This window comes from Patagioenas fasciata, chromosome 9 (genome assembly GCF_037038585.1).
Source record: "Patagioenas fasciata isolate bPatFas1 chromosome 9, bPatFas1.hap1, whole genome shotgun sequence".
Lineage (NCBI taxonomy): Eukaryota > Metazoa > Chordata > Aves > Columbiformes > Columbidae > Patagioenas > Patagioenas fasciata.
The window spans coordinates 15,004,493-15,021,431 of NC_092528.1; the positions used below are offsets into that span (position 1 = coordinate 15,004,493).

At 38.5% G+C, this 16,939-nt stretch overlaps 1 protein-coding gene across 9 annotated transcripts in view; it reads right to left on the minus strand.

The window, feature by feature from the left end:
• The window catches only part of SPHKAP (SPHK1 interactor, AKAP domain containing), a 72,284-nt gene that overhangs the window by 16,228 nt on the left and 39,117 nt on the right, over window positions 1-16,939 (minus strand). For all 9 annotated transcript variants that reach the window (XM_065844693.2, XM_071812503.1, XM_071812502.1 and 6 more), the window contains 3 exons: window positions 6,492-6,551; window positions 3,550-3,684; window positions 280-535 (listed from right to left, as the gene is read on the minus strand). In XM_065844693.2, the coding sequence (XP_065700765.1) occupies window positions 280-535; window positions 3,550-3,684; window positions 6,492-6,551 (451 nt within the window). The remainder of the gene's footprint in view (window positions 1-279; window positions 536-3,549; window positions 3,685-6,491; window positions 6,552-16,939) is intronic.

A 16,939-nucleotide genomic window follows, 5' to 3' on the forward strand; every position in this document is an offset into this window, starting at 1 on the left:
CTATTAAAATAAAAATCAGAAATTATTTTTTGAAGACTATTCCGTAACTTTAGAAACAGCTACACAACTGTGTAACACATTACTGCTCTGTAAAACTACTGCACAACCATATATCCTTGTCTTTGAATAACAATTTAAAAATATGAGTGGCTGTTCATTTTCTAAACTACAAATAAATATATGCATGAATTAACATCAAGTGCACTTTCTGCAAGCATTGCCATGGCTGTTTCACAGTACTAACAATAGCATAATTATGATCAGTCCTGTCGTTTTTACCAGTTTTATATTCATCAGCTTCGTTGTCATCCTCGAGGTGCTCTGATGCTGTGAGGAAATCTTCTTCTATTGAGGACACTGAGCAGTTTGTGTCATCCTCGGGCTTTAAGACATGAGCTTCGATCTGCAGCTGTCTCTCCTGAACAAGCTCAAGTCCAATCAGAAACTTGTTTATTTCAAAAATGATGCAGCTTGTGCTGTTTTTCCTGTCCCCCCTCGCACACTGAACCAGGCAGACATCTGCCAGCCAAGGACACTAGAGGGGAAAAGAATCTCAAACAGTTATTGAATTAAAAAAAATGAAACCTATTCTAAGCTTTCCTTTCCATAAATATCTCAGGAATGTTCTAGTGCAAAGATGCAATACAATTTGTCATTTAGATGTTTGTAACACAGTGTGCAGTTACATATATGCCAAAATAAGACTGCCTGGACTGACAGCTTTTGTTATACAAGCATGTTAGTAGAGAATCCAGCTGTATCACAGGAGCATCTTTATTTTGTTGAAATTACCAAGTTGTTTGTTTTCAATCAGCTTCTTCTAATGACAGAGACATACTTGCTTTTAGGCATGTTGGAGTGAGCCATCAGAGATGCTGTTATGGATGATCTCACACCACCCAGTATTACCTGTCTCTTGAGGGAATTGTTTGTGGGCATGAATTTCTTTTCAGGATAGCGTCTTTGTGTCTTTTACAACGCTAGGTTGAAGGCAGCCCTATAAATACTGCCTGGTGAGATTGTTAAGAGCAGGTCACTTTCACAGGTTCATACAGAATGTTTTAAAATAGTGGTTTATTTTGTTTCTTTGCTCTTCTTCCTCTCATTCCTTGTGTGCCCAAAGCCCCGTTATTTCAGACCAGTACAACCTCCCACTGGAAATGGGGCTCCACTGCACACTGTACTGAGCCTTCCTGTGAAACTGTGTCACGCAGAGAAGCTGTACAATTAAGTTGAAGGCTGGTCAGAAACTGAAAGAAACTCTTGTAATACTCATTTTATTGATATTAAAACTGTTGGATATTTATAGAACCACAGATCTAAGTTGATATCTCTGCATGTGACTACATTTGTGGTGTGGATGTACTCTGAAGTAAAGCCAAGCTTTTGCAGCTTGTGATCTTATGCTTTAATTCCAGGCTCCCAGGAAGGAGCCAGCTTGAGTGGAACCAACTTTAGATTGAGGCAATAGATTTTAAGCTGTGCAAAAGATGCCTTGAACCCCCTTTGCATTTGCACAGCATCTAGCATAATATAACCCTGTCCTAGAGCTTTTGTCTTTGAGTGTGAGTGCAAATATCTAGTAATACAGGGAGTGGGATGAGTATTTTGTTGGCATAGCATGTTTCATTAGCCTGTTCTTCCTGTCTGTCTAACAAATGTGTCTGAACAGAAAACCAGATAAATTGATGTGTTAATAGACAGGCAGAAAAGATAAGGTTTTTTTTCAGTTTTTTGGAACTGGTTGCTAAGTAATTGTTGCTGAATCAGACTTGACCATACACTGCAGTGTGAAAAATGTTATTAGAAACAGATGCAGCCTTAGATCAAACATTTTCCTGCTCTTTCTTCAGTCCACAGTTTGCAGGGTTGTACTCGTGAAAAGAGCTGAGGGGGAGCTGAATAAAAATCCTTGTATGAAAACTGTGTGTTTCTCTTTACAAATGAAATTATCTGGAAAGCCAAACAAATGTAAGGACAAATATAAAATGTACTTATCTGGCCAATACATCGCACCTACTCTCAATGCAAAACTTTACTCATCTTAGAAGACAGAAATTTAGGTTAGTTCTCATGTGTCTCTTGCCTGCATTCTCTCTGTGAGGGCTGCTGGTCTCAATGGTACAGTCTTGCAGAGATGGGGATGACTTTGGGTACTTGAGTCGTCTTGTCTGGGCCTCAAAACACCCTTGTGTATATTGCAGCTGGTTTTGCCCTCCCAGAAGTGGGTTTTGGAGCTTCAATGCTCCCACCACAGGCTTGTGCTCTTATTTTTTTTTGATCTTTCTAACTTCAGCCACTAGTCACAAGTTGCAAGAAAGCTCAATAACCAGGCAATTACTCTCTTTAAAGATCAGCTTATTGGTATAACATAAAAACCAATGATCTTTGCAATACAGCTGTTTCATGGCCTGCTTCAAGAAGATTTTTGTACACAACTTGATTTCAGTGAAAAAAGTTTTCTGCCTTTTTTTTTTTTTTTCCCTGCAGCAGATAAAACATGAACAGGCATCTCCAGTTTTAAGTTTGATGAGACAGTTTCATACTCCAGGATAAGTCTGTAGCTTTAATGAAACTGTCCTCAGTTCATCCTTGGCCAAATGAGATCAGAATCAGACTGAGAAATACTGAAGTATTTTTCATTCTCTTTCTGTACACATATATGAACAGGAATAAAGAATGATAAAAATGGAGAGGAAGAAAATGCTTTTTGCTACAATAAGGACTTAAGCTTCTGGAACTTGTATATTAAAATGCCTTTAAGCAAATGTTATTGTTTGCTTCCTTTCTCAATGTGGTGCCAGTAAGATGAATTCTTGGCCTCCAGATCACAGATAGGGAACATTTCATTGGCAATAATGGGAGTGAAGGAGTTAGCATGAGAACTTTCCCTTTAGCTCCTTTAAATGTTAAGTTTTAATTAATGCATTAATTACTTTTTAAGTTGACAGAAGCTAAATGAGGTATCAGCTCTGATATTGTTAATATAGCCTGATATTTTCCATTGTCACATTCAGGCTTACAGTAGCCTCTAGGATCTTCAAGTCATACCATCAGTTCTTTTCCAAGGTGCACGCGTGGGAGAAGACGGGTTGGGATCAAAAGTGGGAAGTAACAAGACTTCACTTGAGAGTCTGTAGGAGCTGTGCCCCAAAAGTGTTACATTTTTCCCTTCCCCCCGCTGTTCTGCCCTTCTGACTCCTGCTATTCTTGAAATCTGGGCTTATGAATCATTTCTGCCACCAATGCTTGTCTTCCCTGAAGGATCAGCTGCTAATGTGGCTTATAGTATTATCAGCTGCAACCCAGACGTTCACAGGATCTAGAGGGAATAGCAGGATTGCTCTCCTGTCCTCTTTGTCCCTGCCCTCCTCACCACATAAGCTTAACAGACTTTTGTTAGACCCTTTTTTTGTGTGTGTGTGTGTTTGCAAACTCCCACTCATCTTTTAAACCGGTGCAAGGCCTTTGCTTTCAGCTTCCTTTTTTTCCATTTTCCAAATTCCTTGATAAGTGTGATGTGATCTTAAATACGAGTTTGATTCCTACCTGGGGAACTTCATAATCAGCCTGAAGGTTTCCTGATGCTAATCCGCTCAGGAGGACTATTTCATTTTCCTTTGGTGGCTGCACGTTCATCGAACTGATGAGTTTGGGGAGATTTGGAGAGACGCTGATCAACCTCTGCAGTATGAAAGACAGATTTTGCTCTCAGGTAATGAAGTCTGAGTTGCACCATTATATTCATAAATATAAAAATGAAATACCACTTATAGGCATCACTTTAGAACACTAAAAATAGAACTGGCAGCACTAAAATGCACATTCTTCCTTTTGAGCCACGAGGCAAGACGATGGCAACAGTATTAACTTCTGCAAAACTGTCCAGTGGGACAGTCTGTCATCTCTTACACTGTCATGTGCTCAACAGCTTGATTGTGTTTGTGCACCTAAATGCTTGGCTTTCCTATTAGGAGTGAGTTCCTAAGAGACTGGGAACACTCAGTCTCTTATTCTCTGAAACAGAAAAGATTCATTAAGTATGGTAATGAGAACAGCGCAAATCTTCCCGTTTTCCTCTAGGCACGTGACAAGCAAGAAGCAAAAGGGAAATTGGCTTGAAATTGCTGATCAAACTGATGTAATACTAGACTTGGAATAATGGAAGTATTTAATACACAGATGAAATATGCATTTCTTTGCTGTTCCACTGGACACCTTCATGACTTTTCATTTGTAATGGTGCAACCATTTTCTACCTGTTGTATATTTGCTAGAGCCAAAAGTGGTAATAGTCATAATGTCAATGATGCTATGTAACATAGGAGATCTGTATTGTGATACTGCTAGGAGTCCCCAGTGATGTGCAGGAGGCATCTGTGCTCCTTTATGTGCAAAGGCCAGACCAAAAGAGCAATACTTACCCTAAGAATGCCTACAATTCTCTTCTGCCGAGGATCTCGGTGTGCTTGCTTTATGAACAGGGAATCAAGGATGACCCCTTACAACAGGAGTAAATATCACCTCCATTTTATGCACAGACACAGCTCATCAAATGGCAAAGCCATCAAAGGAATGCAGATCTTGGGCACCCAGCCGTATGCTTTAGTTACTATGCAATTCAATGACACTTCATTGTTTCCTTTTAATGTTCAAAATAATAAGTTTGCAATACTGTTATTTTTCCTCAGCATGAATTAGATATAATAAAACTTTTTGGCTTAGCAAATCTAATTCGACTTTGGGGAATAATTTACTTTTCAGTAGACTTAGCCTCTTTAGATGAGGCTAAGTATTTATATTTGACATAACTAAATTCAGTGCTTCAATTCAGTTTGACATTTCAGTATAGAACGAAAACGTTCTCATGCTTTTCTTTATCCAAATTATAACCTTTCTGTTATCACACACATTTATCTATGTACCTGTATTTTTCTACTGCTTAAATTAACACATTTTTATCAGATTTCTTAGATAGGAAATAATGGCATTTTGTATATCTTTTACTTCCATTCCCTTTTGTTCAAAATAAAAAAGGTAAAGTCTGGAAGGATGACGATTTTACACCAAAATTTAACCTGTTCCAAGGCTCAAAGGGTAATGAAAAAATCCTTACAGTATGTGTTAGTAAATAGTTATACAATTCATATGAACAGTAGCTATGCTAACATCTTTAAAATTCTTCTGTGAAATGCTTTCACCACATCAGCGTATTGAATAAAAATCCACTGCACGCAATGCTTATTTACACAAACTGCATATTATACACAAAAATCGTGATGAGTGAGTTTCCTCTTAGAGAAGAATACACAGTACTTGTGCTAGCAGAGAATTTTTATTACCTATGCCGAAAATCAAAAGAAAAGTATCATCTTCCAGTCATGACTAATAAATGTATTGACTCTGCTCCAGAAACTACCTTCCTAAAACGTGGCCAAATGTTGCAGTCTCTCCATTACAAGCCCCCAGTGCCAGGCAGGGAGTGCCAGCTGTGGGCATGTCAGGGTGCAGCGCTCTGGGGAACCCGCAGGTTCTGTAGTGCGGGAAGAGCTTGGGGTGGGAGAGATGCTCGGGCGGTGCATGCATCGCTGCTGTGGGGCTGAGGGGTAAAGATCATGTAGCTGCTTTTAAAGTTATTTGTGCTTGTGAGCAAGTGATCTAATCTCCTGGCACTGTGAAGGGTAGCTACATAAAGCTAGTTTCACTTGACTTTTACAGATATCTAGCTCTAAGACTGAGGGAGAAACTTTTGGTATTTCCTTATGACTAGCTATAGCTTTTGTTCCTTAATAAGCAGTGGTTTTCTTGTTGTTTATAGTGTTTATTAGGAAACAACCAGTGCTTCTGTGGATTCAGTAACATTAAAGCTCTCAAGCTGTTCCACACAGTTAACCTGCTGATTCAACAGAAAAATAATTTTGCTGCAAGAAGCCGTATCTATTTTTGACATCTGAATTTTCACAGATCCAGGATGCAGAAAATGACACAGAAAAATGGTTCCTGAGAATGAACCACTAGCAGGAGGCAGCAAGGTCCCAGCATTGGTTGTCCTCCCATGAGCTCAAAGTGGTTTCAGCAAACTAACTGTAGTGGTTTACTGAGGAACGCCCTGGATATTGTCAGGAGATTCTACCTTTATTCACTTACTACGTGTTGCTGTCATACTGTTGTGTTGATCGTAGGCACCTGGTAAGGGTGATGAAAATGAGCTGATAAAGGAAGATGTAAACTCAAAACTGACACTAGGCCATATCTTTAAATGTGACTTCCTCAGATATTAGGGTTTTTTTTGAGTGTTATGTATTTTAAATAGCATATCATGATGTGGTGTTTGTCTTGGTATTTGTAAAATAGCAAAGCTTTTCTTATTTTCTTAAAAACACAGGGCTGGTTTTGTTTTGTCCATAGAATTTTGATCTGGGTTTATATTTGAGAGTCCTGTTACACCTGACTAGACCCACTATGCATGTTAATAAGACCTAAACTGTTACCTGCTTCACTTGCTCATCGCTGCAATCGTCTCTGTTTGCATCTAAATTCACAAAACAAATCTGTAATAAGAGAAAAGTAAAAGAAACAACAGTTTACAAAGTCATATTGGAATGGCAGCAACTCTTTTAAAGTCAATATATGTTTCTGTTCTAGCCTTGTAGCTGAATATGTGAAGTCTTTTCCTACTACAAGAAAGGTTGGCAAAGAGAATAGCAGACTAGATATTAGGAAAGGACGAAAAAAGGAACAAAAGTAAGAGTCTTGACTTTATCTGCTTTGACAATTAGCTTGTGTGATGAACAGGGAAACGTTGCCAATAAACAGTAATACATAGGACACTATAAATACAGATGAAATGTTAAAAATGCATTTGATTGTGTATCAGATAAACTCTTCATGTCTTGCTGTTCCAATGACGACTTCTTTTTAGGCACTTGTTGCTAAATGTTTCATAACTGCAAGTACTGATATATGTACAAATTGAGAGTTGCTTTTACAGTTTTATCCACATCACATAAATACTGTGGGTTTTTTTCTAACTTTCTGAAGTTCCTAAGTAGAAGTTTTAGACCTTATAGAAATATTTTTTTTAACCTTGGTTCACGAGCTCAGATGCAAGCAGAAGTTTTTAGCAGTGCTAACTGGGCACTACGATAGGTGGCAGAACAGCTCCCTTTTTAGTAAGTCTGCATGTGATTCATTGGGAAGTATTATTTTCAATGACAAGGTCTTTTGCCCTTTCTTTGATCATTATGGGTTTCAGCAACCCTTTAATAGTAGTGTCGTGAGCAGAAACTTCAGAGCTAAAGACCATTTCATTTCTGAAGACACTTATTTTTTTAACATGAATGGAAGGCCATTTTCTATTTTTCACAAGTAAGAAAATCCCTCCTCCAGTTTTATTTCTGAGTTAGAAGCAGGAACTCCAAAGCCAGGCTGAATGTCCTACTTCTGAGCACTCTGGATATCACTTTAGAAGTTTGTAAGAGGTTGGTGTTGTCTTGACTTAAACGAAAACATGGCACAGATTCAGGGCTGGGCTGAAGCCAACACCTGATTCCGAACAAATTGCAGGTCTAGAATTTACCTTCTAAGAAATGAGTGGGTTTCGTTTTTTGGTTTTTTGCTTTTTTTTACATTTTCTGGCAAACAGTAAGTGTTTATTTTCCTAATTCTATGTAAATTTCCCCTAGAAAAATAAAATGTTCGAAATTATCCCCTTCACCAACATTTTTCTGTTAAGCATCTGAGTTCCTGTTGTGTGCCTGCTTTTACCCCAAGACAGCACTGATTTCAGTTTATATATGCACATACCATATGTACAGATTATGACCATCTGCAGTAAAAGCCAGCACAGCAGATGGAAAGATCCAGCCAGACCTCCCATTGTAAACCAAAAAAATTCTACTGAAAAAGAAAGCTTTCTGCCTTTTAAAATGGTTTAATGGCCTCTTTATATGAACTTGAAAACCTATTTTTCAATATTTTTACAATTTTAGGAAAAATATTTATCTGCCTGACAATGCAAACAATCAGGCTATGCTACTGTCATCTGCATTTTGTGGCTGGCTAACTTTTAAGAAAGGGTTATAAAAACTTCTAAGCTATACAGGATTAAAAATACCCTCTAGCAAGACAATGTAGTAGTTATGTAATGCCCTAAACATGTTACAGTTAATTACACAGATAAAAATTTGTCTTGCTTTCCCCTGGGATTTTACATGTAGGCTTTTTACACATCAGCAATAGGTAGTTGTTACAAAGCATTAGAAAATCAGGCACAATTGCACATGTACTCGCCCAGTGCCCACAGTGACACATGGTTTTGATTTCGCAGGTGCACAGAGGTGCGTTTGCTCAGGCCAGCATTAATTTGGTAACCAGGGCAGGGGTGCTGGAAGGCCTGGGTCTGGTTTCTGGTCCTCTAAAGCATGTTCACAACCTCCCTGAGGGTAGGGCTGTTACTCAAGAGCTTTGTTTGCAAGCCCCCATGCCAGAGTGGTAAGGACCATTTTTGTGCTGGGTCCAGTGTGACAGCGTTGTGTAGGAGCTCGGCACACACCTTCCAGCCAAGCACTCCACTCTCTGGTAAGCCCTATTTTGTCCTTTACTACCAACTGGTTAGTACAATGGTACATGTCTCTGCTGTGTTGCATGCTGGCATTCCTACCACTGATACTGACTACCATCCTAAAGGTACGTATGCCCTTCTGAGCAGCCAGAAATTCACCATCTCTGTTTCCTGTGGTGTGGATGGCATATAATACACTAATGCCTCAGTAGAAGAAATAACAGTATAAGCAGGAATATCTGTTATTTAAAGTCATATTCTCTTCCTTTCATCTGGGCTTTCTTTTTTATTTTCAGAATACAACTTGTATTATAAAACCAATGGCAGTTCTGAATCCAGTTTCCAAAGACACTTGTCAAATTCCATTGACATTGACTTATGCTGCCAATGCAACCTCATAGTGTTTTCCTGTTCTGTGGATTTTGTGGCTTCAATTATAGGCAATTTTTAGAATAAAATAGTTCTGTGCTGGTAAAAGACACTGAAGAATCCATTTACTTTTTCTGTTTTGCTGTCTGCTTTGAGATCAGCCCTGCTTTGAGCAGAAGGTGGGACTAGATAGCTACTGGAATCATAAAGTAACTCTACAGCTCCCCCCTGGCAGCCTCTGCACTAGTGCTGCCTTCTAGGAAGTTCACTGTGAGGACAGTTTTCCTGGAGATACTTCACTACGGGTGCTCAAAGAGAAAAAGATCCATCTGAAAAATCTCTCACTGTTTTCTACTTATGTAATATAAAATCTAAGCTCCCTCTAGCTTGCATTGCTTGATGAACTTATAGTAATTATATCAGAGACATCTCCATCAAAACAAGACAAAATATGACTACAGAATAATTAATAAACTGTAGGAGGGAAATAGATTATGAAGAAAGAGCCAGGGTCAGGTCAGCAGTTGTTAACCTCAATTTAATTCTGAATTTTTCCTTTGGATAAGATACAGCTTATTGTATTTTAACTTGGTTTAACTAGAATCTAACTTTGTGCTAATCATAATATCTTTAAATGTCAGTTCTTTCCCATGCACTTCTCCTTTACACCTCACATCCTTGTTTTCCCACAAACATCTTTTCACTTCCAAAATGTGCCTTCTCTCCATTCATATAGAGCTACTGTCTGGAAACCATGCAGAAATGTCAAGATATTGCCTTTCTTTCTGGCCTAGGAAATATTCATTTTGACAGGGAGAAAATAAGAAATAATGGTGCTACATAATACAAAATGAAAAGAAGAATTAAAAAAAGCCACTATCAAAATTCTGGCTTTACACAACTTCCCTGTTAGGTGCTAATACCTACTTTTAGTTCAGTAGTGCTTCCAGCATAGAAATTCTGTTTGCTCAAGTGAGAACAATTCTTTTGGCGAATGTGTACCTCTGCACTCAAATCTAGAGTCTCAGTACTGACAGAAAGCAGTATGCTGCTTATCCAGAAACAATTTAGTACACAATCACATTGTAAATAGCAACCCTTTAACTATGCAGATTCTTGTACTTTAATAACACCAATTGGGGGTTGACCCCAGAGCCTCCTTTTCATAAAACTCTCCAAGCATTTCTGCTAGGACAGTAGCAGGCAGATTATCACCACTAACTTGCCGAGATTTGATCTTGAAGAAGGCTTTGCTTTCTAGAATCACATAAAAAGCAAATAAAGAAACATGCTTTTTATTGTTTTCCCTATTTTGCCTGATAACTTTCTGTGACTGGTAAGAGGATATCTAGTGTGAATTCACTAGATCAATGATTTCAAGTCCTGAAATCTACTTTTGGGTTGGTGTAGAAGCTATGCAGATGCTTCAGCATCTACTGCCTGCAAATTAAGACTATTACTTCCTAAAATAACTACATCCTAAATAATTTGTTTATAAAGCACTTAAGGATATAATGTGCTATACATACAATATATTTTACTCATTGACAGATGGCCTCAGGAAATTGCCAAAAGTGTAACACTGTTCTCTCACTGTGGAAGAGTAAAGCAATTTCATTCTTTTTCAGAGTACTGATGCTGGCAAACAGCTGAATGACAAGCAAAGAAATATATTATTCTCTATATTTTACTTATTGCTTTCATTACAGCTTGTTTTAACCAAGGTTGGTATTATTGGCATTTTAATATTCCTAAGATTAAAAAGCACATTGATGGCAAGAAAGAAACACTGTCTCAGGTATAATAGTAACAACACTAATTCAAAAAAGCCCTGCGTGTTTTTCCTAAGTGTCTGGTCTAGGGTGACATCTATTTAAAATATGTATTATTTTGTCCAGATAAGAGATTGCCAAACTACTTTTTTCTGTTTTAGGAAGCGCCTCTTTCTATTGTCTGTATCAATGTGTGACAGTAAGCTAAGGCTTTTTCTTTGTCTTGTGAAAAACCTTATAGCTTTCGGTGAGATTAAACCAAGCCCTACCTTGTGTATTTTTTTAAAATAAGAAGAAAATCTATTTGTTTTCCAATCCTCATCTATGTCAGAAAACTAACCCAGCAGAGATGTTTGAAGGCTGGGCTCATTTCTGCCACAATACAGCTGCTTCTTGCCCAGTGCTGTAATGGCCAGGAGCTGCTAGCAGCTTTGGAGAGGAGAAGCAACTTGAAGAAGCCTGGTCCGTTTTGTCCCATGAGTTCTTCCAGCTGCTTCTCAGGGAAGAGATTGAACTGAAAATCCATGATATTCCTCCCTCTCACTGGGGTAATAGCTGTCCCTTGCACCTGACTGATACAGTTAGTCTGGTAAGTGAAGTGAGAGCCATAGTCTTGTGGTCTGCGCTGTAAAGGACTGTGATCAACACTTGTTTAAAGTGCTGCAACAGGGGTTTCCTCCCTCATCCTCCCAAAATTAAAACACATATACATTATATACCATCCTCCCAAATAAAAATTAAAATGATATACAGATAGCTTGTGCAACCTTAATTCTACTTTGAACGCACACGTTTACGCAACGCATTTCTGCCTGATTCAGGGAACGGGAAGACTGCAAAAAGGTGCAGAATTATGAAGAAACAGAGTAGTGTGTATCTGCATTTTTCTAACATTTGAGGTTATGACTTTGTAATCTAAAGGGCACTCTGAAACATGGTTTATTTGTTTCTAATCTATGTCAGTTGGTGGATTACGATCACACAGTTAAAGATGGTATCAAAATGCCAAAATGGTGGGAGGACAACATTCAGGTGGCACAAATCAGTTCATCACTGTCACTCTACTCTGACCTGAGTGTCACTAGCAGGGTGGGTTTGGTGCTATATACCTCAGCATAGGCTAAACTTCTATGTATGTATTTGGATTTCCAGGGGAATTGTGCAGAACACACCATAGTCTGTGCTGTCCTGTTTGGTATGTCAGTATGTAAATGCTGTCTGGAAACTGAGCCTGTAGGGTCTTTACGTCCCAGGTATGTGTTGCCCTGCTTTCTCCATCCTCTCTCCTGTCTTCTCTCACGATACCAAGACTACTTAGACATGCAAAGTGCCGATTCAGACAGCCCAGGAGAGATTAAATAACTGGTTTGGGACTGCACTGCAGCCTGCTTATAAAACTCACGTTTAATTCCCTACAAACAGAAGTGAAGAAGATAATTAGTCCCAGGAGAGATCACAAGAGAAAGTAATTCTGAGCAGGCAGATCCTGGGTGCAAAGAAAAGCATAGTTTAAATGCCTAAGCCTGAGGAGGTGTGGGTTACAACTGTGCAGCCTAGGAAGCTGAGTGACTGCTGAGCCCAGGACTGGCAGTAGTTTTGTATATAAAACCAGACGAAGTGCTGGTGAGAATGCAATCCTCAAGGGCAAAGAACTGAAGCAGTGGCTGTATCTGCACAGCAGGAAAGGCAAATTCAAACTGTGCTGTTCCTTGCTCTTCAAGTTTTTGCTGATGACACTCAGTAGTTGTTTTGTTCATTTTACCTGTTAGCATCTGTTGCTGACAGGAGTCCAGTGGGGGGAGCACAAAGGTAGCTGTACGTCAGAGCAGTTGGCTGTGTCCTCTCTGTCCTGCTTGAGGTGATGCAGGTATGAAACTCTCAAAATGTAACTTTTAAATTACTATGTATCTGACTGCACTTATTTGCATCTTCTGCCCAATGTGAGTAACCTGCATCTTACGTTAGTGCAGGGATGTTCTGATTATTTAGCAATATCCTTTGAATGATTAAAGGTTTGGCATTTATTTCCATACTATTTCCCCCCTATATTTTGGGCAGGTGTTGTTTGTTCTCAGGATGTGTATTGTTTATGTGCCATTATGCTACTGAATCCTTTATTGCATTTTTTAAACGTAGAACTGTGAAGGAACAGTTTGTGAAGAGGGTTGTGAAATTTTAGAGCAACTATAATTTCTATGACAGTTGTTTTTAAGGGTTTAATGGAGTGTCTGACCTCACTCATTTCTGCTCTCGGCAATAACTCTGTGATGGGATGGCAGTTTTGGAATTCTGAGTCCTATTCTCATCTGAATTTCATTTGTGCAAAAGCAGCAAAACAATACAGTTGTTCTAAACTTTTATTAGAGCAAAGTCAGAGTCTCCTGGCTCTAGAAAGATAGTTTAGATCACCATAATTTCCCCACAGCACAATAACTATATATAGCTGCTCCAAGGCATCACTCACTGCGATGGGAAGTGGCTGTTTCATAGAATGTACAGCTGCATGTCCTGCTCCCTGAGGAGCTGAACTCAGCAAAAGCCCGAGGAAAAATTATTGGTTTACTCCATGTGTCCGAGACAGAGCAAACTGTAACCCACAGGAAGCATCAAAGGAGTGGCAACATGACATATTTTGTTCAGAAATTTTCTGTGAACTCTGCCTCTTTGAAAATGACCAGCAACATTCACATATTTTTGGTATAAAATGCCTTTTCCAGCAGATTCTAGCAGTGCAGCTGTCTGTTTTTTCTGTACATATGACAAGATCTTTTTTTTTTTATGGTTATCAAAATGCTCATCTGCAAAGCTCCCCAAAAGAACCTTGCATTTATTTTCACTTGAATTATTGATGCTACTGTAAAGGCTAAACAGAAACTCTGGACCTCTTGTGATACATCCTGTCTATATGGACTCCTAATTACTGACCTCTCTATTTTTTAAACTTGCAGCTTCTTGAGTCTTGTAATCCCAAAAGAGTTTTGAGTACATTTTTTTTTAATAAAGACAAGCAAAACAGCTGTAAAGTGGTGATTTCTAAAGAAATATTCTAGAATGCCACATGGAATTACCCTTTAGCTAATAATTAAACTACCTCAGAATTTTGGAAATCATAATACTTTTTTTAGCACCTAGGTTTGGTAGGACTTGCGTGAAAGGAGGCTGCTTGTGTGAATTTTTTGGGAAGCTTGTGGCTTTGGTAATTTCACCATAATTATTTACTAAAAGAAAAATTTCCTGACACCTGAGGCCAATATGTCTGCTCATCTCCGTAAAATTTCTACAATAATTCTGATTCATGTGCTGCAAAGCTGCTATCAGGTTTTCACTGTGACTCAGGCTTTGAAGAATAGAAGTCTCTCTGTATTGCAGCTTCAGAAATTTAAGATCTTGGGCAAATTCATTGCATTTGATGGAAATCTTATTATCAACAGCTCAGTAACTACCCCAGTGAATATGCACGTCTTAGGTGTAAAACTTACTTCACAGAAATGACTTGGCATCCATCACAGCTGAAAGCAATATCCAGCCTAATATTTCTGCCCATTGTTTGTTTCTCATTGCTATTAAAATGCTTGTTTCTCTGTCACCATTTTAAAATACAGACTGGGATAAAAAGTAGTTCTCACTGCAGAATGAATGTTTGTGTGAGACTATAAAGTTAATGGACATTTCCGTAAAATCTTATGCGCCTGCATTAGTCTTCTTAAATTACTTTTTTGCTAGGCCCTAGGCTTATTTTATTTTCTTTCTGTACCTATTTAAATGTCTAGTAGAATCTCAGAGGACTAGATAATATAACTGTGTCAGTTAACAAAACTGAGAAATCTGATTTGAAGGCCAGTCTAAATAAAGCAATGTTAAATATAAACCAATAAATCATAATTGATACCATCATTTAGCTGTGTTCAGGTTAATCTTGCCTTTTTCCATTTCCTGTATTTGAAGATTGTTGGTATGGAAAAAATACGGTTCCATCAGACCATTGCAGGGGATGTTATTTTCAAGGAAGTTTTTTTGTTTTTTCTTTTCAGAGCAAAATAGTAAGTGTGAACCTGAGACCAGTTTGCGGGTTGCACAGAAGCCAATCCTGCTCCTTCCTCTTTTCCTGTATCCTTTGATCTCCTACTCAGCAGGGCAGGTCAATACCTGCTACCCAAATATCAGCACAGCCTGGAACAACGTGTCAGCCACATGGCTGCTCCAGAAAGATAAAGACAAAATTTTATAAAACAGTACTTCCATGCCTTCAGATACATAGTGTGAACTGGGGGGCTGTCCTGTGCAGGGACAGGAGTTGGACTCAATGAGCCTTGTGAGTCTCTTCCAACTCAAGACATTCTATGATTCTATGATTTTAGTCACTTATAGGGAAAAGATTTCATAGAAATTGTTGAAACATTCATTTGTCAAAATGCCATGAAGTTTTAACTGTTGTGGTTAACCATAGGCCAGATTCTGCTAAATAACAACACCGAAGAATGAAAAAAGACTTTGTGGTTTGGAAAGAGAGCTATTTAAAAATGAAACTGAGGTGAAAGACTAACTCCCTGCAAAGCTAAATTCTGATTGTCTTGGCAGTCTCTGCCCAGGCTAGCTTTGGTAAGCCGAGAAATACAACTGCCCGTAGTCTACAAAGTCAAACAGATGCATTCTTTAATCTTATAAGCTACTGAAGTAGGGACTTATCACGATGTTGGTTATATGGAGAACACTGATGCTGCATTACTAAATGAATGTTCAGATTTCTGGGACAGTTGAGTATTTGCCTGCTATTTTTTAAATACACTTAGTCTTGTTTGGTACAGTGTTTCTCTAAACTACTATAAAAACCAATTATTTTTCCCAAAGACATTTGTATGTCATGTAGAAGCAAAAAGGGAGATTAAAAAGTACTTAAATCCATTCTGCTTATCCATGCTTGTCAAACAGTTCTATAGTGCTCTACAGACATTTTCAGCACTCGAAGTAAATGCTGCTAAGCCTAATTTAAAAATGCAGATGGTTTTGTAAACAAAGGTGCCAAGTGAAAATATTCCATAGTGGTCACTGTGAGAGAATTATCGGACTCAAGTTCCACCTGTTCCAGGTCTCTGGAGTGTATGAGTGAGGAGATATTACCAAAGCATAAGTATACCTATCAGCTGGATAGACAGAGTCACTTGTACATTGTATAGCTAAATATAAGCTGCTAGATCAGAAGCTGAAGCAGCTATATCTGGAAAAATGTTTTGTTTGTTTGTTTAAACTGAATGAAATAGTTCTTTCTTACTTTCCTCTACTACTCAATAATGCTCACTTCATCATGATACCCAATATGGCTTTTTCCCCACTTTTGTAGTATAATGTTAGTGTGCATGATAGTTCAGAACATGCTTCTCTTTTTCATACTGTTTTTCACACAGAAGAGCAGGGCTGCTATATATTGCTGTTCCCTGGGCTTAGATGTCTTTGTTCTGGACGACAGAAGGGGAAGAAGGAATAGGGAGATGGTACTTCATAGGGTGACAGATAAAGTCAGAAGATCCATGGTTGTTGTGTTTCTTGAAACATCTCCTGATAAATCTGTACTCAAAGCCTTCTGTGGAAAGGATTTCCAGACTGGATCCAGTGGACCAGAAACTATTGTCTCTAGCTTAAAATCAGGCCCCTTTGCTCCACTGGTTATTGAGATCCTTCTGTAGTAACAGCACACTGTCCCGTAAGTTCTCTCTGCTTTGAGAAAATGAGGTGGGAACTAAGTAAGCAAACACATGGGTCTGATGATGGTTTTTGACTGAGCTCAGTTGTATGATAAATATTTATCAATATGCACATTAAGAATGAAAATCAGATTTGTAATATCTGCTGATTGGGATAATGCCCTAAATTCTTTCTTCCCCCCACCTAGCTCATCCTGGCCCCAGTACATCTTTTTGCTTTCTGGATCATAAGATAAAATTCTTAAATCAAGATGATCATATTTTCTACCCTCTGAAAAGGAATGCTTCATTCTTCCCTTAGCAGTATTTGCATTCAGCACACAAAAGATCCAGCTACAGCTGACCAACATTACAAGCAACAGAAATTACAGCTTTATAATGGGTAGGATTTGGTGACAGTGTTCTTAGCTCCATGCACTTTTGTTGTCAGTGTCTAATAGAGTGACCCTGTAGAAATCTCTAGATTAAGTGCAAATAAAAAAATCCACTTGTTCTGTGACTGAAACAATTTGTACTTTAGAGACTTTTTCCACATG